The 26403-nt window shown below is 48.8% G+C and overlaps 1 protein-coding gene across 1 annotated transcript in view; it reads left to right on the top strand.

The window, feature by feature from the left end:
• Positions 1-26403, top strand: part of DDX46 (DEAD-box helicase 46) — a 970300-nt gene that overhangs the window by 900132 nt on the left and 43765 nt on the right. The window contains exon 21 of the mRNA XM_086931496.1: positions 24405-24549. Coding sequence (XP_086787622.1) covers positions 24405-24549 — 145 coding nt within the window. The remainder of the gene's footprint in view (positions 1-24404; positions 24550-26403) is intronic.

The raw sequence follows: 26403 nt of genomic DNA on the forward strand, positions 1-26403 counted from the left end.
TAACTAAACTGATGGAGTGCCCCCTTTGAACCTATTCACAGAGCTTCTTTACAACATTTAACATGGAAGGCCGCTTTTCTAGTGGCTATCGCCTCAGCTCGCAGACTGTGTGAGATCCAGGCATTGTTGTTTTAAAGGGCCCTACATTGTCTTTCATGCAAACAGGGTTGTTTTAAGAACACATCCGAGTTTCTTACCTAAAATGGTCTCTGATTTTCATATTAATCAGACAATCACACTCCCCACATTCTTTCCGAATCCATCAAATCCTCCAGAAAGTTCCCTTCATTCTCTGGACCTCCAGAGGGTTCTGAAATTCTATTAGACAAAACAAAGACTCTGAGTAAGTCAGATCATCTGTTTATATATTATGGTTCCATAAACACAGGTTCTGCGGCTTCCAAAAGGTCTGTCTCTAGGTGGATAGTGTCCTGCATATCGTTGTGCTATCAACTAGCTAACAGAGCCCTCCCGAGTAAACCAAAGGCCCATTCTACCAGGGGGAAAGCTTCAACCACAGCTCTCCTTAGGAATGTACCTATTACAGAGATTTGTAAAGCAGCTACATGGCGATCAGTGCACACTTTCACTCGCCATTACTGATTAGACTGACACACACGCGGATGCCCAGTTTGGGCAAGCCTCGTTAAAAATTTGTTTGGTCATCTGTGAAATTTTATTTGTGCTGTTTATACTGTTGCTCGTCCGCGGGAAAGTGGGTATGGGCTTGCTATTCTGTTCAGTGCTTATGACTATTGAGGAGTATCTCCTGGAAGAGAAGGATAAGTTGCTTCCCTGTAATCCTAGTTCTCTTCCATGGGTATACTCATCAAAGTCACAAGCAACGCTCCTGCCTCTCCGGACGAGTATTAACAGTATAGAATTGTTTCTGCATCTTGTGCCATGATTTCTTTGTTTGAACACCATAAAAAAGAACTGACCTAACTGTCACCTGTGGTGCATGATGGGAGCAGGGGGGTCCTGGAGGTCTTAAAGACATGGTGTCCAGTTTCTTGGAATCCTTAAAGGCGGGGTGGCAGTTTTTGATACTGTGATGTTTTTTCTTCTATGCAGCCTATGAGCTAATTGCCTGCTATTACTTGCCTTTTTTCTGAAAATAAAGGGCTGTGTTGGAACACTATTACAGTGTATGTTCTCTGTTGCAGTGTTTATATGAGAGATTATTTTCTATTTCTAAAAACAAAATAAAAAAAAATCCCCATGTAATTTTAGCACATTAGTCTATTTGAAGTACATTAGGCTGCATTTTTATGTATGTATACATGTATATATATATGTGTTTTGGAAGTACTCTGTACTTGTTTGTCTAAACATACACCTAAATATGTATTTTTATATATGCTCCGGGGTCCCGCATGTGGGCGGCGATTATTCAGTGCTTATGACTGATGAGTATACCCCTGGAAGAGAACTAGGACTACAGGTAAGTAACTTATCCGTCTTAGCCTTCTACTTCTATCTGCTGAACAGCTGATAATGGCCTTGCAAGGTTCCGCAGTTTCCCCTCTCACATGGGGGAGAATTTATTGTACGGATCACGTCTGGTTTGCCATCTCCCCGCCACCCTATCACCACTACCCCCACACTTTGCTCTGTTACTAGCCAACATTGCTGAGTATCTCGCCCCAGTGGCATTTTATTATACATCACGTCCATCGTCGACCGCGTCCGCGCCGGAAGTGACATTACAGTACCTTTATAGGTGCCACGCTGACGTCAGTTCTTTCCTTTCCGCGCCAGCCAGTGTTGATTCGGAGAAGAGCTACCCCCGCCCCATCATTTTTTGGCAGTCTTTTTTCAGTGTTTTGTCAACTACTTTTGAGGTTTGCCTCCTAGTGTGTCGAGGATGTCTTTGCACAAGTTGGGTTTTAAACCTGTGGTGCCTGTTACTGACCGATTTCAGTGACCGACTTGTACCTCTTTTGTCTGTGGTGTCTGGAACGCTTCCCTTCTACCACCATGAACACCCAGTGGCAGCAGGATTTGCCATCACCTGCCCCACTGGCATACCATAACATTGGACTGGTGGCCTTTGCAGATTTTCTAGAGGGAATCCGACTAGCTATAATGCCTCACTTGCCCTCCTAACTTTACCCAGAACATAACACTCTCGATCCTCTCTGAGATCGCAGTAACTGAGTACACCCTTTTGCTCTCTCACTCATACTTGTCCAAAATAGGATAAACGAGAGACACAAAGGAAGTTTAGAATATTTATTTAACCTATCGTTCTCCAAAATGCAGTATTAGTGCCACATTTAAAAAATAAATGCATACTAAAAATACTGTTTGTGTGGTCAGTCAATCGTATACCATGAAAAGCCTTGTCATGTTATAAGACCTAGTTGTCTAATCCCCCTCCCCATCTAAATGATTATATATCAAGGATCTCTGGAATTACTGGTGGACCCCATACCTTAGCATACACAGTTAGACGCTCTACATCTCGAACGATGCAATGCTCTTGTCATTGACCTCTCACTCCATGTGTGTTTTTTGGACCTCTGCGCTCATCTTTATGACGAGATGTGTGCATATAAACAGCTGCATTCTCATATCCTGTCAGGTGCTAGTGCCTGACCAGAGAAAATAACAAGGGGCATTGTTGTTTGACCTTGTCTGTGGTGTACAGACTAAATATCAGGAAAAGAACAGAACACAAAAAAAATATATGCAGGTTCTGTGTGAAAATTCGCTGTGCACAAAAGCATGCATGTGTATATATAGTAACGTGTGCAAAGGAAAATGCATCCTACAATGTGCACAATTAGGCTAACATAGTGAGAACTACAATAATCCATCAGGAAACACACAAAAGGACCCTAATTTGGTTTTTGCTTATTTGACGGGCTCTCCTTTCTAGCCACTACACAATTGTCCCCTCGGGCTTTTCACTTTGAAAACAGTCTTTCTTGTGGCCTTTACATTTGCCCGCAGAGTGAGTGAGCTGCAGGCCTAATCATCTAAACCACCTTTTCTCTCAGTCTATCTTGGCAAAGTGATACTTTGCACACAGGCCTCCTTTCTCCCACAAGTGGTCATTCCTTTTCATGTAGGTCAATCCATCACATTGCCTACCTTTTTCACTCCTCCACATCCCTCTAAAGAAGAGGAACAACTCCAATGCCTGGACCCAAAAATAGCATTGGCATTCTATCTTGTCTGCACACGAGAGTTCCGGGTGGGCGACCAGCTCTTCGTGGGGTATGTTGGTGCGATGAGAGGTCGGACAGTGCAGAAGCGAACCATCTACAGATGGGTTGTGCTCTTCATCAAAATCTGCTACGCACTGGCCAAGAAGCAACCACCTGAAGGTTTGTGAGCTCATTCCAGCAGAGCCAAAGCGACCACCACTGTGTTGGCACACAGAGTTCCTGTCCTGGATATCTGCCAATCAACAATGTGGGCTTCCCTGCACATGTTCACCAGATATTGTCTAGACAGTCAGGTCCGCAGGTATGGGCACTTTTCCCGTTCAGTTCTGCAGGACTTTCTCATTTGAAATTGGTTTGCAGACCCTCCTCCGGGAATGGTATTGCTTGAGTATCTATTCTAAGGTAAGGAATCTGCAACTAGAAGTCTCTATCACATGAACAAGTTACCATCGGTAACACCGTATTTGGTAGAGACTATCTCTAGCTGCAGATTCTTCATCGGCCACCCATTCTCCCCAATTTGCGAACGAATTTCTAAGGACATGGATGACCCCTTTCAGGGCCCTAATTTTGACACACCAGTGGTCAGTGTTCTTCATGACGCCACACTTCTGGAGTGAAAAGTTGTGAAATGGAACCGACTTCGGCGTGCCTAGGTGGAGCGTATATAGGTACTGCAACCTCACATCTGGCGTGGGTGTAGACTGATGCAGAGCAGATCAACGCTACCTACCAGCAGGCAGGCGAACTGTTCAAAAAAAAATCTTCCAGATCCAGACTGACTGTTGGCATAATTCTAAGGTAAGGAATCTCCGGCTAGATAGTCTTAACCAGATAGGGTGTTACCTAAGGTAAGGTGGTGCTTCAACTTTAGTCCACTGCTGTTGTTTAATAAGCCATTATGGAGCCTCTAATGGTGGCCTGGTTTAGGACTTACATGCTTTGCACTGCCTAGGTACTATTGATCTGCCCTGGCAGATTATTTCTGACATGCCATCTGATGCCAAAAACTCTTATTTGCTTAGCTGTCTGGCAGTAAAGTAAACCCTGATGCCTTCCCCCATGGCTCTTCTGGACAGGGAGACAAAGCATTTTGGCGCACTGAGAGAGCCTTTTCCTCTGCCAGTCTGTCTGTGATGTTAGTCAGTAGTGTTTGTATTCTGAGGCAGTACACACATGCCCTACAGGTCATGGTGAGTAAGATCTTGCTTTCTCTTCTCGAGGATTTTAGGAGTCTAATCTCACAGAGAGTTCACAATGAATTGAATGAAGCCAGGTGCATATTATGGGATGGTTGGATACCAAAGACTGTATTTGCAATGCTCTGAACTCCAGCATGGTCATCAGGCATAATGTCTGGATGCACGCCACAGGTTATTCAGTAGATTTATGGGCATCCCTAATAGGCAGATTATGCTTTGGAATCAAGGATAGGTGTGCTGTGGCTTTCTCCCTAATTTTACTGTTTCCAACCTGTCCGTATCAAAGCAATACTAGAAATGTCATGGCTACTCGAGGAACAGGTCCTTGCCTATCACCATAAGCAGCTTTTGCACCCTGTCCAACAAGTTGCTCAGCATTTTCGTAGCTCTAGGCGATGTGCTGGTAGGGGCTATGGCCATTACCAAGGGCTGCAGTCTTCCGCCTCATAGTTTTCTGTGACTGCCGCCACTCCAGTCTGATTCATCCTCCATTGTGCATCTACAGCTGGTGTGGGTAGGATTCCTTTTTTAACTGTTTGTCCGGTTGCCACGCAGTTACCTCGGATTGGTTAGTTTGTTAGAAATGAAGTAAAGGCACTGCTGATACATGGTCCCCAAAGCAGAGTGAACCACTTGATGCTGCTCCAAGTACTTCCTGTTGCCCAAGAAAGACGACAGGATGACATCAATCTTTGTTTTTCAGTATCTGAAAACCTTCATTCAGGAGGATAAAATCAAAATGCGGACTCTGTCCCAGACCTCTTTATTCATGGGGTTGGATGTTGTCTCTTGACTTGCAGGACACTTCCTCCCCTGGGATGTTTATTTTCAGAGGACAGTTTCACTACGGTCTTCCCTGGAATTCTCTTTCAGCGAGCCTAAATCTCACCTGCAAGATATTTTGTTTCTAGAGACCATTCTATGTACACTGTGGCTTTCAAAGCCTTTCTGCCGCCAGAGTGAGTCTGTGACTTTCAGGGTATGATCCGAACGCGTCAGACTTGTTCCTAGGTTCCATCCTGGACAGATCTGAGACTTCTTGCTCTCCTAAGCTTGTGCATCCTGCTGGGGCCTCATACCCTTTGGTACATGCAGGCCCTGCAGTGGAACTCTCACTTTCAGCGAGTTCATTATTTACAATATCTGTCTGTTTTACAGGCGACGCAGGACCTTAAATGATACATGAAGGATGCAAACATGATTATTGGCAGACAATTTTTACTGCCCCCTCTAGATCTCATGGTGGTAATGGATGAGAATCCTCTCTGAGCTGAGGAGGGCACCTCAAGGAGGTGGAGATTGGAGGCCTCCGGTCTGCAGTGAAGCAAAGGCACCACAGCCATCTCTTGGAGCTGCACGCCATCTGTGTCCCTCAAGAACCTTTTGCCTTTTTTTCAGGAGCAGCCCCATTCAGTTTCTGACAGACAACACAATTGCCATGTGGTACTGCAACAAGCGGGGCAGTGTGGGGTGTTCATATGGGAACTGTCTCTCCTTTGTACGAATGAGACATGATGGATGATGAGCAGGATAGTATGGTCCATGAGGATGTTTCACAATCAGTCCGTGTTGAGTATGATGTCTGTCGCCCCCCTCAATCACCTGATTACTCACTGCATTGAAGGAATTTGAACCGTTGTCACAGCAAGGACACAGATTGCTTTCTATGCGACTTCAAAGACCTGCCAAAAAAGACCACTGAAGCAATTCCTACTCTGAATCACATTTGGAACGGGGGCTTAAAAGTCCTGCAAACTGTAGCTGTGGTGATACCAAACCATGATAAAATATGTAGCGGCAAATTCTATGTCAGTATGTCTTGTCACACACCCTTAAACGGGATCAGTATTCCTGCAAGCAGCACAGGGGAAGTCTTGGAAACTTAGTATTCCATGCACAGCATCTCAAGGTAAGGAGTATAAGATAAATGGATAATATCGGAAAGAAGGTTTCCTCTACGGAAGCAACCTAATCAGGGCGGTCAACTCACTGGCAATTTTTGAGAGGTATGATAAGGAAATGGGTTTCAACATTAAACCCTTTCAAGACATCATTCCAGAGGATTGGTGTGCAAAGGAAAAAGAGGTTCCTTAGCTTTAATCAACTCCAGCATGTCAGTCACAAAATGCTTTAGATAACTTGTAGAACCACTTATAATGCGCAGGTAAACCAAGCTCTGATGTACTTAATTCAGACCAGAGGCCAAGGCTAAATCTTCAAAATATAATTCGATGACTATTCCTCATTTGGAAGGCCTGTTGTGGAGGCACTATGAAGGAGGCTGGCTTAATAAATGGTGCACACTTAAAAGAGTAATGCACATTGCACTAATACACGCAACCCCTATGGTGAATTTAGTGGTCTTTGACAACCTAAGGCTCTCAAAGTGGTAGCTGTGGAGAGCAGCCTTCAGGCCTATCTTGAAGGAGTGTAAAGCAGCTTGTTTTACCACATTTAATCAGTAGTGTAAATTAGATGAAAAAGAACCACACAGGGTTTATAAAAAAAGAAGTCTCTATTACACAACACATTCACAATCACATTGGTATATCTCCTAGCCGGAGATCTCAACAGGGCACATGAAAATAATTCAAAGAAATCAGGTAAGTAGCACAAATATACACTGTTCTCCAGGGGGAGACCAAACAATATACTAAAGAAGTGGAACGTGAACTGCAAAGAAGGACAGGACATGGACTAGAGGACTCAGAGGAGCTGGAAGAACCGGGAACCACCCAAGTTAAGCACCCAGGCACCCCATGGAGGCTGTGTGCAGAATGGAAATGCAGCTGCGTTTCCAATTAACGTCTATGGAGAAGGCCCAGTCGCAGTTTTAAAGAAAAAGGACCCTTCCCAAAGGACCCTGAAGAAACCCTTTGGAGTACGGAAGGTTGTAGAGCCATCCCACCCATGGATGCCTCAGGAACCAGGTACCCTCAACCAGGTGCACATGGGTGAAGTGACGTCAGAACCTCCGTAGACGACATTGGAAGACATGGGATGAAAGGCCTCTGGAGAAGTATTTGAAGATGTCGGGTGGAATCAATGATTAATTCTTGAAGAGGAGAACCTGCAAGCAGAGGGGATAGAGTCTATGGCAATCTGAGTTGACGAGTAGGTACATTAGCACAATGCCCACCCTTGGCAGGGAGCTCAGAGGAGTTGCTAAGGACCTTGTAGCTGCAGCTGTGGGGACCAGGCAATGCTGAGGAAGACTAGGAACCGTACACAAGCTGTTCCACGTCGAATATCTGTGTCTAGATGGTTAGTGTCCGGCGGGAGCACCAACAAGCTTTGGTAGCCGCAACTGGTGTTGACGACGACTAGATGCAATCATTGGGACTAGCAAGGTCTAAGGGACTCACCAAGTGCAAGAGAGTCAGAGCAAGCCCCGATCAAGCAGGGGAGCCCACCAAAGCAGGAGAAGACCCTCAAGAGGACACCCAGGCTGAAGGCTCAGGAGTCGCAAGAGGACCTCAGGCAGCTCACCAAAGATGGAGGCCCACAGTGCAAGGGATGCAGTGAGGACGCTGATCTTTGAGGGATGAGGTGCTGGAGCATCGTGTAGCCCGAAGATCTCGAGTGCAGAGCCAACACGCCTTGGCAATGGCAAGTCGACATGGTGCACAAGGCTTTGGTTCAAGCGGGTCGGTTGAGGGATACTGTCCTCCAATTTGCAGGGAAGATCGGTCAGGCCTCTAGAGAGCCACAGAACCACCACCTGTTTTGCTGACCCTCTGGTAGTCCATAGGACGACAGGAGCAGCAAACCGGTTAGCTTCGTTGTGGTGCCCGTAGATGCAGGGGAGTGACTCTTACATTCCATGGGAGATTTCTTCAGATGTCCTTGATGCCCATGAGGCAGAAGACTTGCACAGCGAGAGCAGCAGTCTTTCTTGATGCAGTCTCAGTTCCAGTTGAAGTCCAAGTGTCCAGATGGTCGAAAAGTGTCTTGGTTTCAGAGGGGAGTCTTGTTCCACGACGAATCTGAGGACCCACCCACAGGGGAGCCCTTAAATACCCAAGGAAAGGTTTGGAACAACTCGAGGATCCCTCCCAGAGGAGGGGCTGGAAAGAGAGGAGGCTGGAAAGCACCTCCACCCCAGCCTAATACATTAAATCTTGTCTGGGCGGTGGTCACCCCTCCCTGTGACAGGAGCCCTATTGTTATACCTTCCCCTGCTTGAGCTCAGCTCAGCAGCAGGACGGCAGAACAGTGTCTGTGGTCGGCAGCAACACTATCTTGATGGCAGACCCTTACCTGGGAGTACGGTGTGGGGGGTTCCCTAACTGACCCCTCAGTACATGGGATCATACCTCCAACACCAGAATCGGTGTTGGGGTATGATTCAAACATGTTTGATACCAAACATGACCCGGTTCGGCGCAGCTATTATATATTAGACATCTTGTAATGACTGATGGCAGCTATATATATTAAAATGGCTTACCACACTTACAAAGCCTAGAGAATTGACTGGGGTTTCAAGGGAGTCTCCTGCTCATGCACCCTCACACCTATAACCAAGCACCTTGCCCTCAGGACTGAAGGGCCTTCCATAGGGGTGACTTTTAAGTTTTTATAGTAGTGACCTCAGATATAAGAAAATGTTTATCTGTTGTGAGAGGTGCAAGCACCCCTTCACACAGGCTGCAATGGCAGGCCTGTAGTCTGAGTTTAAGTGGACTCTCATAGGTGGCACAATACATGCTGCAGCCCATGGGAGACTCCTGGTGTACCTATGCCTTGGTTACCTTCGTACCATATACTAGGGACTTATATGTTTACATCAGTAGCCTATTGTGGAGCTACTAAAGTACTTACCAAAGCCATTTTGGGAGAGAGAGCACAGATGCTGCGGTCCTGATTAGCAGGATCTCAGTAAACTACTGTCAAAACACTGACACCAGGCAAATAGTGGGGTTAGCCAGGAAAGCAGATCCTACTTTTCTACACACTACAAAGTAGTGATGTTGATACAGCCAAGTCACTGGGGTACCCCAACAGAGGCATGTGCACCCCTTTCAAGATTTCAGAAGCTAACACTCTTATCGAGGTAGATGTCAGTTGTAACACTAACAGCCTTGTTGGGCACTGCAGCAAATCTGTCACTAGTTCTACACGCAGAAGCAGTATAGAGTACCACCTGTGTCATCCTAACCAAAGTAGACAGGCCGAAAAGGTGGCAGTCAGCCCATTTCACAGGACACTGACTGATAATAGAGACTGGCAGTGAGGAATCCTCTTCATCCACAAGATAGTCACATAAAAGAGAGCGGTCATCCCGTAAGTTCTCATTCCTCTCTCTGAACAGACTACGCTACCTCCTCAAGTTGGAAATTCTTTCAAAAAACCATCTTCTGACAAACTGTTGACAAGCATCCTGCCGTCAAGAACCTCTTTGTCGACGCCAAAAACATACATGGCAGCATCGATGGCTTCAAGGACAGGATCCATTTCTGTTCTATCCAGTACTTCCTCCTCGTCGCCGACTTCTGATTCTTGACCATCGACAATGAAAATGACTATGATGTCCTCGTCATCAGCAGTATTGATGGTCCTTCCTTCAACGTCCATTCCCTCGTCAATGAAGATGATGTGGCAGGCATCGATTTCTCATTCTACGATCGACACGTTTCTCATGATCTTGAGTTTAGTAACCTCGATGATGACCTCTTCAGTGAAAGAAAAATCTGGGAAATATGAGAAAAGCAGGTTTTTGACCCCTTCTCTCTATTGGTCCCAAACCATCTTTTAGAACAGGAGGACTCGGAGGATGACTGACTCTTTGGGGTTGCCAGGGGTCCATCCCAGTTACGCGTTCAGTGCCAAGAAAACGACTGTGATTATGAGGAATATCCTGAAGAGGGCTATTATACTACTCACCAGTACCAATAAGGAAGAAGTAGTCTGCTTACCTAGTTCTCTAGTGTAAGATTTACAATTCATGCTCGACAACTACAGAAGACGCCTTTTGGACATATATTGGCACCGCTGGTCTTTAGGAAGGAGATGTTAGTGTTCAGGGGTGATGTTAGTGTTCAGGACCCATCTTTGCAATTTGAGGATACATGTATTCCCGTATTTCGATGGCTGCCTATTGAAGACAGCCTTGCCTCAGCTTATCTCAGACTACCTGTAGAAAATTATGCTTTGACTATCCACCCTTGAGTTCTCAGAGTCCAAATCTCATCTTCAACCTTGCAGAAACTTCCCTTTATCAGGGCTACCTTGAACCCAGCTGTCTTGAATGCCTTCCCATGTCTGCAGTGCATCCATGACACTAAGGCTACAATCCTGAAGTTTCAGCTTTAATGATTCTGAAGCTGCTTGATCTTCTGGTATCTCTCATCCTACTGGTAGCTCTTGCTTGTTGGCACATGTGGGCCCTGGAATGGGCCCATTGTTGGGAGTGAAACTTGGATAGGATCCAAGTGTCCAATAAGGTGTCTCAGGGCATTCTAATGTAGATGGTGGATGCCAATATGACATCTGATAAGCAGTTCTCCTTGCGCCTTCCGTAGTTCACAACGGTGACAGACGTTTATTAGCTCGGATTTCACCTGGACAATGTGGATATCTGGCGCTTCTACTCTCTGCTTGAGCAGTTCCACCACATAAATCTTCTTGAGCTGCATGCCATTCCTTTAATCCTCAAAGCCTTTCATCCCTCCATCAATCAATCGATCAAGGTGCTAATGTACACCATGACATCCATGTGGTATTGCCACAAACAGGGTGGCCCAGGGTAATGTGATTTGTCTATGTGCTTTGAGATTATGGAAGTAGTTGATTCTTCTCAGCATCTCCCTGGCGATCAGTCAAATTGCAGGATATTTTGACATCAAATGAACTCTGCAAGCTTAATCTTGCCAATCACAAGTGGCTTTGCACCCGAGGTGGCATGGGACATCTTTGCCCACTGGTTAGACCTTGTTAGACCTTTTTGCTACCTTCTAAATACTTTGTGACTAGCTGTTTGCGCTCTAGACGTTTCCTCTCAGTGGGATCTGGGGATGTGCTCCGTCTTGAGTTGGACTTCAGCCAATTGTACTCTTTACCACCTCTGCTTTTGATCCTGCAGGTGCTGAAGAAAGTCAGAAGGGAACAAGCACAGCTCATTCTTGATAGCCCCGACTGGGCCCTGAAGAACTAGCACTGTGAACTCCTGACCCTGAGTATATGCCCTCAACTTCAGCTTCTTCAGAAGGATCAGCTGTCCCAGCAGCAGGATATTACTGCATCTGATCACCACATTCTCCCAGTCTGTGATTAAATGGATCTAACTGATAGGTTTAAACCTTATGTTAGAGGGGTTGGATGTCTCTCTGGTTATCTGGTGCCTTCCATCAACACCTCTTTATATTTGGATCCTTGTACCAAATTTGTTGCCTGTGATGAGGAAAAGTTGTTATTTAAAAGCTTGCTTTAGACATGCAGCATAGGAACGCTGGTATGGCTACGAGTACATTTATATGGACACTGTTAGCATATGTAGAAAAAAAAGGGAATACAAGAATGACCTGTGACATTCCCAGTCAGGGTGTCAGAACTTTCGTTAGCAGAGGCATTACTTATAAAAGAACATGTCCTAATACATTGTATATAGCAACCCCGCCCACCTGGGTGCTCTAGGTCCCTCCCCCACAAGTCCAGGGAGATTAGATTCATAAGCACCGTTGCACAATGTAATATCAGTGGTGTCAGTCAAAGAGGGAGGCATGCTAGATCCATCACTTATCCGACACACCACTAGAAGTCTCCCCCGCTGGCTCACCTACCACAATGGTAGCTAGGTAAACCTAATATGACCCTCAAATACATCTATGGTGGCTTTGAGGTGGAAGTAGTTCTCTAAGTGGCTGACTGCATGTTATAGTAGGCCATATCTGCGTGCCACCCCCTCAAAGTGAGAAGTGGGCCTTGGGCTGAAAGCACTGCCACCTGTTGTAAGTTGCAAGCCACCAGTCACCGAACAGCACCCTGCTCATCTCTGTCGTAACCCAGCATTGCCAGCAGTGGTGCAGGCTCTAATGTCTAACCAGTAATAGTCTCTAGCTCCCAGAACACTGCACACTAGAACTACTGCCCTCCGGGGCAGATCCAGGCAAGATGCTGTAAGCTGGTGTCTGCCTCACTGCAACACGGGCAGCTTGCGCTATTACGTAGCCCATATCTATACAGGCGAGCTGGTGTGTAGTATATACTTGAAGTGCAAGATTCTATCTGTTATTCAACAAGATAATCTTCACTATCAAGTAGCAATACTGTGCTCCGTGCTCCAGAAGCGCCTCCCAAATGTACATTGCACTATCATTAAAGAAATCGCCCGTCGTGCGCACACCCAGCCCCCTCAGTGTAGTCACAACCCCGTTCCTGTCCCATTGGGAACCATAGGGACCATTCTAAGGGTACATGTGGTGAGTTAGCAATGACCCAGTCTGCCACTCCAAGATATGGCGCCAAAAGTGCAACATCGGGTTCAATAAATCAAGACTCTTGTGACGCCACACAGGGTTCTGAAACAGCGTCTGGGTCAACGTGCATGGGCTTGCAGCATCCCACTCCAACCACAGATGCGGCAAGTCATGTGGGCCATGGATCCAATAATGCTCAAACAAACACTATGCCACCATGTAGTAGGTTTTCAGATATGGGGCATTTAGTGCCCCCCCCCCAATTGCCCACCCCACATAGCATACATTAGGGTTAGGGTCTCCCAGCTTACCCATGGCTGCTTCCCGGCTTACGCTAGACCGACCATGATGGCCTAAAGTTTATTGAACACTGCTCGGAGCAAAAGCATTGGGATGTTCTGGAGCAGCAAGAGGAATTGAGGCAACACTACCATTTTCATGATGGCAATGCGAACGTCCAGTGATAGCTGCAGTCTGATCCATTGATCCACCACCTCTTAGGGCTTTTGAATTGCTCGGACGGAACTATCAAGCAACACAACTGCTGGGTCTGTGTGTACCTGTACCCCCAGATATCACACTGAGTCTGTCGACCACTGCAAGGTGTATTCTAATTGCATCTGTGTTGTGGCAGGGGTGAGCTTAAATACTATATGGACTTTTCCCAGTTAACTTGGAGCCCAAAGTGTACCCCTAATTGCGTAACATTATGTTCCAGGTTTCATATTTAGAGGTCTGGGTCATCTGCATATGCAGAAATGATCAGTTTGTAACCCGGGAATCAAAGGCCACAATGTGCATGGTATTCCCTAAGCACACACGCTAGCGGCTCAGCCACCAGAGCGTTCAACAGTAGAGACAGGGCAACCTTGCCTGGTGCCCTTTGAGACCATAATGGGAGCAGTGACAACGCCATTAACCCATAAATGGGCAGTTGTTGTATTTAGAGCACCCTTGTTAGCGGCAGGAATAGATCACCAACCCCTATGCGCCTTAGGACAAAGTCAACCTGTTCCTGGCCTGCAACCTCTGCGAGCATCGGGCCAGTCGATTGACCAGTATCTTCATGTAATTTTTAGTATTGACGTTTAGTAGCAACAGTTGCCTGTACCTGGAGCAGTGGTCAGACGGCTTTCCCGGCTTCAGTAATGTAGCCAGCAAAGCCTCACACATTGTAGGAGGCATACTGCCATTTCCTCATACAGAGTGACCAAGTGGGGGATGAGCAAGTATTAATAGGCCTTAAAGAAGGCCACTGTTAACCCATTGGTACAAGGTGCCTTCCCGGGTGGCATATTTTTAAGTGCAGCATATATATCCTCTCAGCGTAGGGGGGGGGGCATGAAGCATTCCCAGTGTTCCACAGTGAGCCATTTCATGGTGATGTGTACAAGGTAGTATGTAGCTATGTTTTCATCGTATGTATGTCACATCTTATAGAGATCTGCATAATAACTGTAGAATCCATCCAAGGCCTGCTCTGAAGTTCACCAAAGCTACCACTGCTTGTCCTGCACCTCCAGGATCACGTCTGCCTCAGGGTGAATGTTTTGCCATCGTGCAACATTCCGTCCATCATCTTGTGTGTTTTTCAGGGTGCAACAGCACCATCACCCTCCCCATATGAACGTGCAGCCGCGTACTTCCCTGAGTGATGCACCTCACTCTAAACTGTTTTGTGGAATTTGTCAATCTTAGTCCTGATGTCACATAAGAGGAGCCACTCAAACGTCTCCCGGTACCCTCCTCTCCAATTCAGCAATCTCTGTCTCCAGTTGAGACGGTTGGGTCGCAGCGACTGGAGGACCCCATTGTGCTTGGACCACATAAAGCTTTGAATGTAGACCTTGAAGGTCCCCGTGCTGTTGCGAACCTGACCACCAAAGCCTCATTTAGTGCGTAAAAACTCGTCAGTCTTTGTGTTAGTCATGGAGTGTGCAGCTCCAATTCCAACCGAACCGGGCAGTGGTCTGAATATGTATGTGGCAATGGCTCACTTTGCTGTAACCGAGAGGCCAACCCCTACGATAATAGCCAATCACTATGTGGGTATGAACATCGTGTATGCTTTAATTCTTGGGGTACCCCAACCCTGTTGGGGGTCTGTGGCACCAGATATCCAGCAATTCCTCTTGACTGGCTTTCTCTGCGAGGACACAAGCTGCCACCAAGGTTCTTAAGGGAGGACCCCTAGATCGATCAAGACCCGGGCATAACACTCAATTGAAATCCCTGCCTCAGATACGTGGGAGATCACCACACTGCACCAGCCGAGCATTAGAAGAGTGATAGAAGTGCAAATCTTCATAGTTGGGCCCATATAGCCCAACCAAGTGGACTGCTAGGTTGTCCTTGTAACATCGTGCCACCACACATCTACTTCCCGGGTCTATACATACCTCCTGCAGTTGGAGTGTCCATTTCTTTCTTTCTACGGCTTCTAACATTAATCCCGGGGCTCTCACTCTTTCCGTTGACAAATTCTTCCAAATTGCTTTTCCAGTGTGCAAGGGAATGTCCGCACCGGAAACTACAGAGTTCAAACCATTCTGTTTCTGTTAAACAGATGTCAGTGGTGGCCCTACATGAGGTGTGCCTTTGGTGCTTGGGCTTGGAGAACTACTCCAAGTTGTGCAAAAAAGTGCCCTCATGCATCTGAAGGGTATCCGTGACCTGAAGTGAAGCTGTATGTCGCTGAACACCAAAAGAAGTCATAAACCTTGTGTAAATCCTGCTCTTTCTCTTTTTCGCAGTAAGTATTACAGTAAATCTGAGTCCAAGTCGAAGAAGAAGCATAAGAAGTAGAAGAGGGACTCAAACCCATCCTGCCACTCTTCTCTAAAATAGAAGTCAGTGTGAATGTGCTAATAGATCTTGCTTTTGATCCTTGATCGAGGAGCCGATTCCGCAACTTTTGCCATTGCACCTCAAATTTAAAGGCCCTTTTGGTGACTGTAGCGGGTTGCAGCCTTTAAGGAGGCCATGCCGTGTATTTTTGGCACTGTCCGGCTTCCTCTGGCATGCCTTTGGGACCCAAGGATTCTCAGGGGCCTCATCTGATTACCGTCGGCAGATCCATTCTCCACTCAATCTGGGCTGTGGGAACCCTTTTCGAGTTCAACACTGCCTTTGGTGCCAACTTCCATTCCGGTTCCAAGATCTGTGCCAGGCCGTTCTTCATCAGCCCTGGTCCTGGAGATCGATACTTTGCCAACCCAAACTGAATCCATCTCATCCCCAACCAAGGTCAGGCTTTGATTCCACTCCATGGCGCCTGGTTGCCCACATTCTGATTTTGACAAAACACTCCCTTTACCACAAAGAAAGCCTCTGAGGCTCCATCTTTTTAGCTCACATTCTGATCAGAGTTTGCCACCACCCCTGATAAAGACAGTGGTGTTGATGAGATCATATTACGATGCTGCCAATTTCTATATGGACTTACAAGAGGTCAGTGAGCTTGATATTGCCCCTAATACAGAGTTGTCTTTGGGTCCAAAACAGAGGAGGGTGTTTCATTTGCCGTAGTAATACTAATAGAGACTGGTGCTTCATTTGCCATACTGATTAGACTGGCAGCTTAAGTTCTGGACCTACACTTTACATCTACTGAGGTCAACTGATGCGTTTCTGACTACTCCTCCAGACAATGAGTCAAAAAAGATTAAGGCTTTGTGAAGGGAATGAACTCTTCGGCTAGATCTTCTCAGTGAGCCTCCTGCGCAGCATCCGCCCACAAGTCGCTTAAGTTTGCCCTTAGCTTCACACAACCACCCTGTGCTAGGTAAGCTCACCAGAGTCTGTTGTAGACCACCTTTAAACTGCAGCAAACTTGCATATCTGAAGAGACACGTTAGTGATAGATTCCTTTCCTTAGAATATCCCCAGGCGTCAGACTGGATCCGGAAAGTTTTGCGTAGCAGTACCCTTGCGCGTCGATAGGCGTCGTCTGCGGCTCCGGGTCCGTCGTCGGCGCCGTGATGACGTCGTCGGATTACTTAGATGCCGCCTCCGCGTGCTGACGTCAGTTCTTCTTTTTTCCGCGCCAGCCAGCGCAGATCTGGAAAGAGCAGTTCCCTAGTCACTTTTTGACTAACCTTTTTGATCCATTCGAAGTCTTAACGACTCCGACGGTGCCGTTAGGGATGCCCGGTTTCAAGCATTGCGATGAGTGCGACCGTACCATGTCGGTCACGGATCCCCACCGCTTGTGCCTGATGTGTTTGGGCGTCGACCATGACGACGAGGCCTGCTCCGACTGTCGGGCCCTCTCGAGGAAGGCCAGGCGGGAGCGGTCCCGCAGGCGACTCGAGATCCGCCAGTCGGCCCGCGCCGTGTGAGGTCCCGGTCCCATGGGAGGTCGAGGGACAGGTCGCGGGGACGGAGCCGTCACAGCTCCGGGAGTCGGCGCCACTCCTCCGGGTCCAAGTCGTCAGTTAAGAAGCATAAGAAGTCGAAGAGACATCATCGCTCTTCTGACACCCCCCGACGCTCGCACGACTCGGCCGGGGATTCGGGTGACACCGCCCACGCGGCTCCTCGTGAGTCGCGGGCGCCGCGTTCGGCCCCATACCCCCCGGTCCCTGGGCTGAACGCGACGCTGGAGGAGATCGAGCGCTTCCTCATGGCCATGAGGTCCCTTTCTTCTCCGACGGGTTCCGCGGCGCCTTCAGGCCCAGTGAACCCGTCTGGGGGCCCTAGTGGGTCGGGGGCTTCGACCCAGACGCCGTCGGGTGCTCAGGCCTCGGCGCCTTCGGGCCCGGCGCCGCAGGGCTCCACGATCCCGACGCCGCCGCTGCCCTCTGGCTCGGTGCCGCGGTTCCGGCGTCGTCGGTGCCTTCGGGTCCGGCGCCGCAGGGCACCGCTGGGCCCTCGTCGGGCGATGGATTGTCACCGGTGGACCTTACGACCCCCCCGGCGTCGGTCCGTGTGGTGTCCCCTCCGGCGTCGGCCTCGGCCGGCGCCGTCCCCGATGCCTTCTCTCAATCGGTTCCGACGTCGGGACGACGCCTATCGGCGCCGATCCCGGCGCCGTTCGGAGATTTTTATCCCCATGAACCGTCCTCATTCACTTATGACCCTGAGTCTCAGGAGATGGGGGAAGAGGAGTGTTGGGAGGGATCTGAGGATCCTCTGACAAGGGAATGTCAGTCTAACATGGACTGGACGGGAGACCTTGGGGAGGCCAGTGGCCTGGACACCTCTCCAGACACTGGATTCGTCTCTCCTCCTACCGTGGCTTCGGAGGAGGGCGCGACATATGGTGTGGTGTTGATGAGGGCTGCTAAGGCCTTGGGCCTTGAGCTCCCCGTCGCGGCCGTGAGGACTAACCTCCTCACTGAGGTCCTTAAGCCGCAGTCATGCTCCATGGAGCCTCTGCTGCCGTTTAATGAGGCCTTGACGGACGTTCTTTTGGGCACTGGGTCCAGGCCCGCTACAGGTTCGCCTGTAGATAGGAACGTGGCCAGACGCCATCGCCCGGCCCCAGGCGACCCATGTTTCCGGTCCACCCACCCCACCCCGAGAGTCTGGTAATCCAGGCCTCTAACTCCCAGACCGCCTTCCCGACGGCTGACCCAATCGGGAATCCAAGAGGTACGAGGCTTTTGGCAAGAAGGTGTTCTCGTCCCTTAGCTTGGGACTGCGGTCTTCAAACACCGCATGCCTCTTGGGCCGTTACACCCATTCTATATAGGAAACGGTGGCGGAATTGCTGCCAGAGTGTCCGTTGGAGGTACGGGCCAAACTCGGCCAAGCCCTAGTGGAGGGCCGGGACGCATCGAAGTATTCGATCAGGTGCGGACTGGATACTACTGACTCGCTGGGCAGAGCGATGGCTACGACAGTGGCGATACGACGCCACGCCTGGCTGAGATCCGCCAACTTCTCGGCAGACGTCCAGAATACACTCATGGACATGCCGTTCGATGGCCGTCGCCTCTTTGGCGACAAGGCAGACCACGCGCTTGAGCGCTTTAAGGACTCCAGGGCTACGGCCAAGTCCTTGGGCCTCTCGGCCCCGTGCCAGCAAGTGGGTGCCTTTCGCTCCTTTCGTGGCCAAGGAAGGGGCGTCTCCACACGTGCCGCCAGCCACTCGCCGCAAACTGTCGTCCAGCGCGGTGGCGGCCGTGGAAACCGCCGTGGAGGCGGTCGGGGAAACAAGCGGAGCTAGTCCAAACCTGCCCCCGCAGCATCCGCCTCTAAACCCTCCTAGTCCGTGCTTCTCGGCCCATGTGACGCCAGTGGGAGGCAGGGTTCGCCATCACCACTCTCACTGGCGCACAGTCACTTCGGACAGGTGGGTGCTGCAGATCGTCCGAAGGGGCTACTCCCTCCCCTTCGAGACGACCCCTCAAGCCATGCCACCACAACACCACCGCGTATCGGGGGATCACTTGCGGCTCCTGCAGGAGGAAGTTTCGGCCCTCTTGGCCAAGGGGGCCATCGAGCGCGTTCCTGGGCCAGAAGTAGGACGTGGTTGTTACTCCCACTACTTCCTGGTGCCCAAGAAGGGCAAAGGGGGCCTGCGCCCTATCTTGGATCTGAGGAACGTCAACGGCTTCCTCCGGAAGGAGAAGTTCAAAATGCTGACACTGGCTCAGGTCTTGGCTGCCCTCGACCCGGGAGACTGGATGGTAGCGTTGGACTTGCAGGACGCATATTTCCACATCCCCGTCCTGCCGGCCCACCGGCGTTACCTGCGGTTCACGGTAGGCCTCGAGCACTTTCAGTTTACCGTGCTCCCCTTCGGCCTTACCAGCGCCCCACGGGTGTTCACGAAGGTGATGACGGTGGTCGCAGCTCATCTGCGCAGGTTGGGGGTCTCAGTCTTCCCCTACCTAGACGATTGGTTGTTGAAGGCGGGCTCGCCCCAGGCAGTCGTCAGCCACCTCCAGACTACGGCGGATCTCCTGCACCAGCTGGGATTTTCCATCAATGTGCCGAAGTCACACCTGTGCCCCTCTCAGAAGCTCCTTTTCATCGGAGCGGTTCTCGACTCGGCGCAGTTTCGGGTTTACCCGCCCGAACAGCGGGTCCGGGATATACAGGCTCTGATTCCGGTCTTTCGGCCGATATCCCGGGTTTCGGTCAGGTTGACGCTGCGGCTTCTGGGGCGGATGGCCTCCTGCATCCTTCTGGTGCAGTACGCACGGTGGTGGATGCGGGCTCTGCAGTGGGACCTGAAGTTTCAGTGGGCCCAGCACCGGGGCAACCTGTCCGACCATGTCCTGATCTCGGAGGGCACTGCGAGTCAGCTGCAGTGGTGGCTCACGGACCGTGATTGGGTCAACGGCAGATCCCTCTCCCTTCCCCAACTGGAGCAAGTAGTTGTGACGGACGCGTCCCTCCAGGGCTGGGGAGGCCACTTGGGAGAGGCGGAGATCAGAGGACTCTGGTCTCCGGCGGAGTCCCGGCTCCATATCAACCTGTTGGAGCTGCGGGCGATTCGTCTGGCACTGAAAGCATTCCTCCCGTCTGTCCGAGGGAGTGCAGTGCAGGTGTTCACCGACAACACCACCGCCATGTGGTACTGCAACAAACAAGGCGGAGTGGGGTCGTGGACCCTTTGCCAGGAGGCTCTGCGTCTCTGGCAATGGCTGGAACATCAGGGCGTGACTCTGGTGGTTCAACACCTGGCAGGTTCTCTGAACGCCAGGGCGGACGAACTCAGCCGTCGGTGCTCGATGGATCACGAATGGCGTCTGAACTCTGATGTGGCGCAAGGCCTCTTTCTGCGATGGGGAGAGCCTTGGTTAGATCTATTCGCCACCGAAGAGAACGCGCAATGTCATCAGTTCTGCGCGTTGGAATTTCCAAGGCGGCACTCGCTCGGAGACGCTTTTCGTCGCGAGTGGAGCTGCGGTCTGTTGTACGCCTTTCCGCCTATACCTCTTCTGCCCAGAGTGCTGAAGAAGATCAAGCACGACCGGGCACAAGTCATCCTTGTGGCTCCGGACTGGGCTCGAAGGTACTGGTATCCCGAGCTACTCAGCATGTCAGTCGATCCCCCGATTCGTCTGCCTCTTCAGGAGGACCTTCTGTCGCAGCAGCAGGGGACGGTCCTCCACCCGAACCTGTCCAGTCTCCACCTCCATGCTTGGAGATTGAGCGGCGACAGTTGAGGCCATTTGACTTGCCTCCTGAAGTTTGCAACATCATTCTGGCAGCCAGGCGTCCCTCCACAAAAACGGTATACGCCTGCAGGTGGAACAGATTTGTGGCATGGTGCACAGCAAAGGCTGTGGATCCCCTCAATGCCCCTCTCTCTGAGGTTCTTCTCTTCCTTCTTTCTCTTGCCCAGCAGGGCTCTGCTCTGGGCACTATCAAGGGCTATCTTTCAGCCTTTCTGAGGCTGCCTGACCAACCTTCTTTGTTCAAGTCCCCTATTGTTAACAGATTTCTGAAAGGCATCACTCATACCTTTCCTCCTGTTCCTTTCGTGATGCCTCAGTGGGACTTGAACCTGGTTCTAACGTTTCTGATGTGCGCTCCCTTTGAGCCACTTCATAACTGTCCACTTTGCCTTCTTTCTTTGAAGACTGCCTTCCTGGTAGCCATCACCTCTGCCAGGAGAGTGAGTGGGCTCCAGGCCCTCTCTTGTAAGCCTCCTTTCCTTTCAGTCCATCCGGACAAGGTTGTTTTGAGGACTAGGCCCTCCTTCTTGCCAAAGGTGGTCACGGCCTTCCACATTGGGCAGTCCATCACTTTGCCCACCTTCTTTCCGCCTCCGCACCCCTCGAGAGAGAAGGAGAGGCTCCACCGTCTGGACCCAAAACGTGCGCTCTCGTTTTATCTGGATCGCACACGCCAGTTCCGGGTGGATGATCAACTCTTTGTCAGGTACGCGGGCGCTAAGAAAGGGAAAGCGGTGCACAAAAGGACCATTTCTCGATGGATCATCATGTGCATCCAGGCGTGTTACTCCTTGGCTAAGAAGGAACCTCCTGTTGGGCTGAGGGCTCATTCCACTCGAGCCACGGCCACTACAACTGCCTTGGGCCGAGGTGTGCCCTTGCAGGACATTTGCCAGGCAGCTACGTGGGCCTCGCTGCACACGTTTGCTAGGCACTACTGCATGGACAGTCAAGTCCGGAGGGACGGCTACTTTGGCCGCTCCGTTCTCCAGGACTTTCTGGTGTAATTATTGGTTCGCAGACCCACCACCACGGGGATGGTATTGCTGGGGTATCTATTCTAAGGTAAGGAATCTATCACTAACGTGTCTCTTTCAGATGCACAAGTTACTACTTGTGTAACGATATATCTGTAAGAGACATTAGTTAGTGATAGATTCCTTACCGACCCACCCATCCTCCCCGTTCTGCGAACCGATATCTAGGGTTAAGGTCATCCCCTTTCAGGGCCCTAGTTTCTTGGCACCAGTGTCGGTTTTTGTCATGGCTCTGCGCTTCTGGCGCGGAAAAGCTGTGGCTAAGAACTGACGTCAGCACGCGGAGGCGGCGTCTAAGTACTCAGACGACGTCATCACGGTGCCGACGACTGACGCGGAGCCGCAGACGACGCCTACCGACGCGCAAGGGTACTGCTACGCAACACTTTCCGGATCCAGTCTGATGCCTGGGGATATTCTAAGGTAAGGAATCTATCACTAACTAATGTCTCTTACAGATATATCGTTACACAAGTAGTAACTTTGGCATCTTGACCAAGAACCCCCATATGCACAAGTCACTCCGGACTCCTTCCCAAAGACTTCCTTCCATAGGAGCTGTCTTGGACACTGCTTAGTTCAGGGCCTTTCCTCTGCCACAAGTAGTCCAGGTAATTTCAGCTATGATCCCAAGGTTTCAGCCGCGGTCCTGGATCTTGGTGAGAGCTGCTCTGAGGCTTCATGGCCTGTTTGCCTCCTGTATCCTTGTCCACTTAGCCAGGTGACATATGCAGGCTCTGCAGTGGGATCCGAAGTGTCAGTGGGCCAAACACCAAGGAAACCTGTACAATGTCATCCAGGTTTCGTAGGAGACTGCGCAGGATCTGCAGTTTAGGCTGCTGCCGCAAAGTATCTCCGCAAATACAAAGAGGTGATGGACTGAGCGCTGAAACCATTCAGACCCTCACCCCCAGTCACAGATTTGGGTTGAACCCATCATCTTTAGCTCACTTCATCACCCCAGTTCAGACCCAGCCACATGTAAATCGGTCTTGACCCTGTTCCCTATGGGAACAGTCCAACCCGAACTGCCAAGCCAGGTCTTCCCTGGACCGGAAACAATCATCCTGGGACAGGTTTAGGGTAATACCCCTCATCAGAGGCTAGCATGAATCCAGTGGCAAAGTGAGGAAGGGACCCATGTCTAGTGATACCCTGCCAACTGATTTGCATATGGCTGGGTCTGAACTGGGGTGGCTAAGTGAGCTAAAGAACGAGGATGGATTCAATACAGATCTGTGACTGGGGGGGGGGGGGGGGGAGAGTGTCTGGAAGTTTCAGAGCTCCGTCCATCATCTCCTTGTGTTTTTTTTGTGCGCCCTATGTTGGCAGGGTATGCCCAGACGAGGGTCCCTGTGATGTGGGGAGAGAGAGCATGAGGCTTAATTTTTAAATAAAGCTCCCAGTTTTCAGTTTTTACAGATTTTTACAGATAAATACAGACCGAAAACAATGTGTTTCCTGTCTGTATTTGTTTTCAATTGCAGAATAATACAGAAAATGTTGCTTCTTGTAAGGGGCTCTTCGTGCTGTCCTTTATTATTTCAGGCCAAACGGTTGAGCACATGGACAGCATGGGGAGGTGAAAAATGGGATGAGATGTCCTTAAATACAGGCATAGCTTAACATACATTTGTATATAATATTTACCTGTGGGTGTAGTGTTTTGTTATTTTTGGTTTCCTAATTTGTTAAAACGTGATAGGCATCTAACTATGAGTACAAATTTATCAGTTAAATAAATGTGTAAATGTACCATTTTATGACTCAATTTACTCTCAAAATGCAAAATAAATATGCATAAATACAATCGGAAAGGAAAGCATGAATTTACAGCCTCCTGAAATATTTCAGAAAATAAGTGAAATAAAATAATTTTCAAACTTGTCTGAGCAATATTAAATCTGCAAACTTTGTGCATAGATGAAAACTAAGAATTCTCCAGATAGCCCCTCTGTAAACAGTTCAGTCATCACATATATAATGAAAGACACATTGCAAACTTTAAAGAGTGCTTAGCTGAACATAGGAGTAACAAACCTGCCACATAAAGCTTAATTGAAGTGTTCTGCCCACAGAAATTTCTCTTGTAACATTGAAGTCTGTTAATAGTGTAAACTAGGAGAAATTGAAATATTTGCTTGAATTTTAAATGGCCTGCAGCACTGATGCCTAACCCGAAAGCATGGACTCAACCTTGTATTATAAATAATCTTTCTCATACAATGATATTTTTATTATATTAACATCAAGGGTTTTTTATACCAAGTGCCACATATTATTTTAACTTTGCTTTCAAATAGCCAGAGCAATCATATGTTCCTAGTTGAAGGTTTTAAAAACATGTTTTTGAATGTGTTAGACTAATTGAAACAGCACAGTATTCCTAGGTATCTGCATATTTCACATTAGGTTTCTACAAATCTTTCTTCTTCAGACTGCTCGGTGGAAGGTAACTTCTAAAGAAGCATTGCAGAGAATCAGTGAATATTCTGAAGCAGCTATCACCATCAGAGGCACATACTTTCCTCCAGGCAAGGAGCCAAAAGAAGGAGAACGCAAAATTTACCTGGCTATAGAAAGTAAGTGGAGCTGAATTCTAAACATAAGGTGTTGGTTCTCTTGGTAGCATTAATGAGCTAAGTGTATAATTTGAAAATCATGAGTATTTCTCAACTTTCTTATATTTTATAGTGTGAGTGGAGTCGCAACGTGGTGCATGGAGAGAGAAAGCTACGAGTTGCAGTCAAAGTCGTGGTGCAAATCGTTTCACAAACACAATTTGCATTGCGTCCAGTTAACTGTAAACGTTTCAACATTTGTTTAATTCTATCTAGTTTGTGCACGCAGTAGGCAACAAATAGGCATATTAGTCCAGCTTGCACCTTTCTTTACATGAAATTAACATTGGTTTTCTGCCCTTTGCTTGAAACACACTTTTCTAAATGCAGATTCCTCATCTGTTGAATATTCTCTCAGGCATCAAACTGGATCTGTAAACTTTTCAGCAAAACACCTGCGTGCCAATAGGTGATGTCTTGCAGCTCCACGTCAATGTCATTCCTCTCTGGAAATGATGTGTGGAGGCATGTTTAAGCACCACCCTTGTCCACTGACATCAGTTCCTTTCTTTTTGCACAACTAGATGTGGATCCAGAACTACCTTTTGTTTTTGACGAGACAAATTTTAATATATTTACCAGTATGCATGGGAAATGTCACCTCTTAAAACTGCGCCGTTCAAACCTTGTAGAGACTGTAGCAAACAGATTTCTGTGAAAGATCCCTATAAGGTTTGCTTTTGGTGCTCTGGGTTAGAACACTACTCCAAGGTCTGTTGCAATTGTGCTTATGTGAACCTGAAGGCCATCTGGGACCTTCAGGTAAAGCTCTGTATCGCCAAACACAGGAAGAGCCAATGCCATTCCAGGTCAAAAGTAAGGTTTGGTTCCTTGCTCCCAATGTCATTCCGGAGGCAGATAGTTGCAGTCGAAGTCATAGAGTAAGTCTATAAAGAACCACAAGAAGTCTAAACCGCATCACTCTCGAATGCCAGAGAAAGTGCAACGGTATCATCGTGCTTCTCGGTCCTGCGTCAGAGCTCTGTCTCCTTTGTAGCCGACTCCCCTCCCAAGGTAAATCAAATTTCCAAGCCCACTGCTGCATTGCAGCAGAGTGAGGGTTTCTGTGAAGCCATGCTGCATACTTTTGGCACTTTACCAACTCTCTCTGGCGCACCTCTGCACCCCAAGGAACCACAAAGACCTCCCACTACAATTCTGCTGGCAGGCCAGCCCTCGGCATCAACTTGAACCTCTGAATCTGCTGTGGGTTTTACACTGGCTTTCGTGCCGAGTTCGACCATGGCTCCACAACCTGCGTTGGACCCTCAAACATTGCTGCCAGAAGAAAAGGCAGAACTGATTGTGCTCTCTGATTCAGAGCTAAACTTGTTTCACTCTCAAGTGAGGCTGTTCCAAGAGCCGACTGGGCTGTAGCGTTCTGACAACCCATCATACTCATTGCCCTTACCTCCTGGGAGAGTTTCAAGTTACCCATCTAACAAACTGTTCAGAACAGGCTGAGATAATGACCAATATGACGATGGGGATGAGTACCTCAATTTAATGATGACGGTTGGTATGTGCAATTACAGAGTGCCAGAGGTGTGGATATATATTTTCTGGCACTGGATTGGTTGCTCCTCCTTATACTGAGGAATGTGCCTCCTTGACACTGTTGATGCGAAGGGCGGCTTCGGTTAGCTACCAATCATGGAGGTAAAAACAAATGTACTGACCGACATCTCACAACAAGGTCAAAAACACACATAGCTTTTATTGCCCTTTCATAAGGCCCTGATGGATACATTACTAGGAGTGTGGGCGAAACAATGTTCTGGGCCTCCAGTAAGCTGAGAAATTGCTCACCGCCAT

This window comes from Lissotriton vulgaris, chromosome 7, assembly GCF_964263255.1.
Source record: "Lissotriton vulgaris chromosome 7, aLisVul1.2, whole genome shotgun sequence".
Classification (NCBI taxonomy): domain Eukaryota; kingdom Metazoa; phylum Chordata; class Amphibia; order Caudata; family Salamandridae; genus Lissotriton; species Lissotriton vulgaris.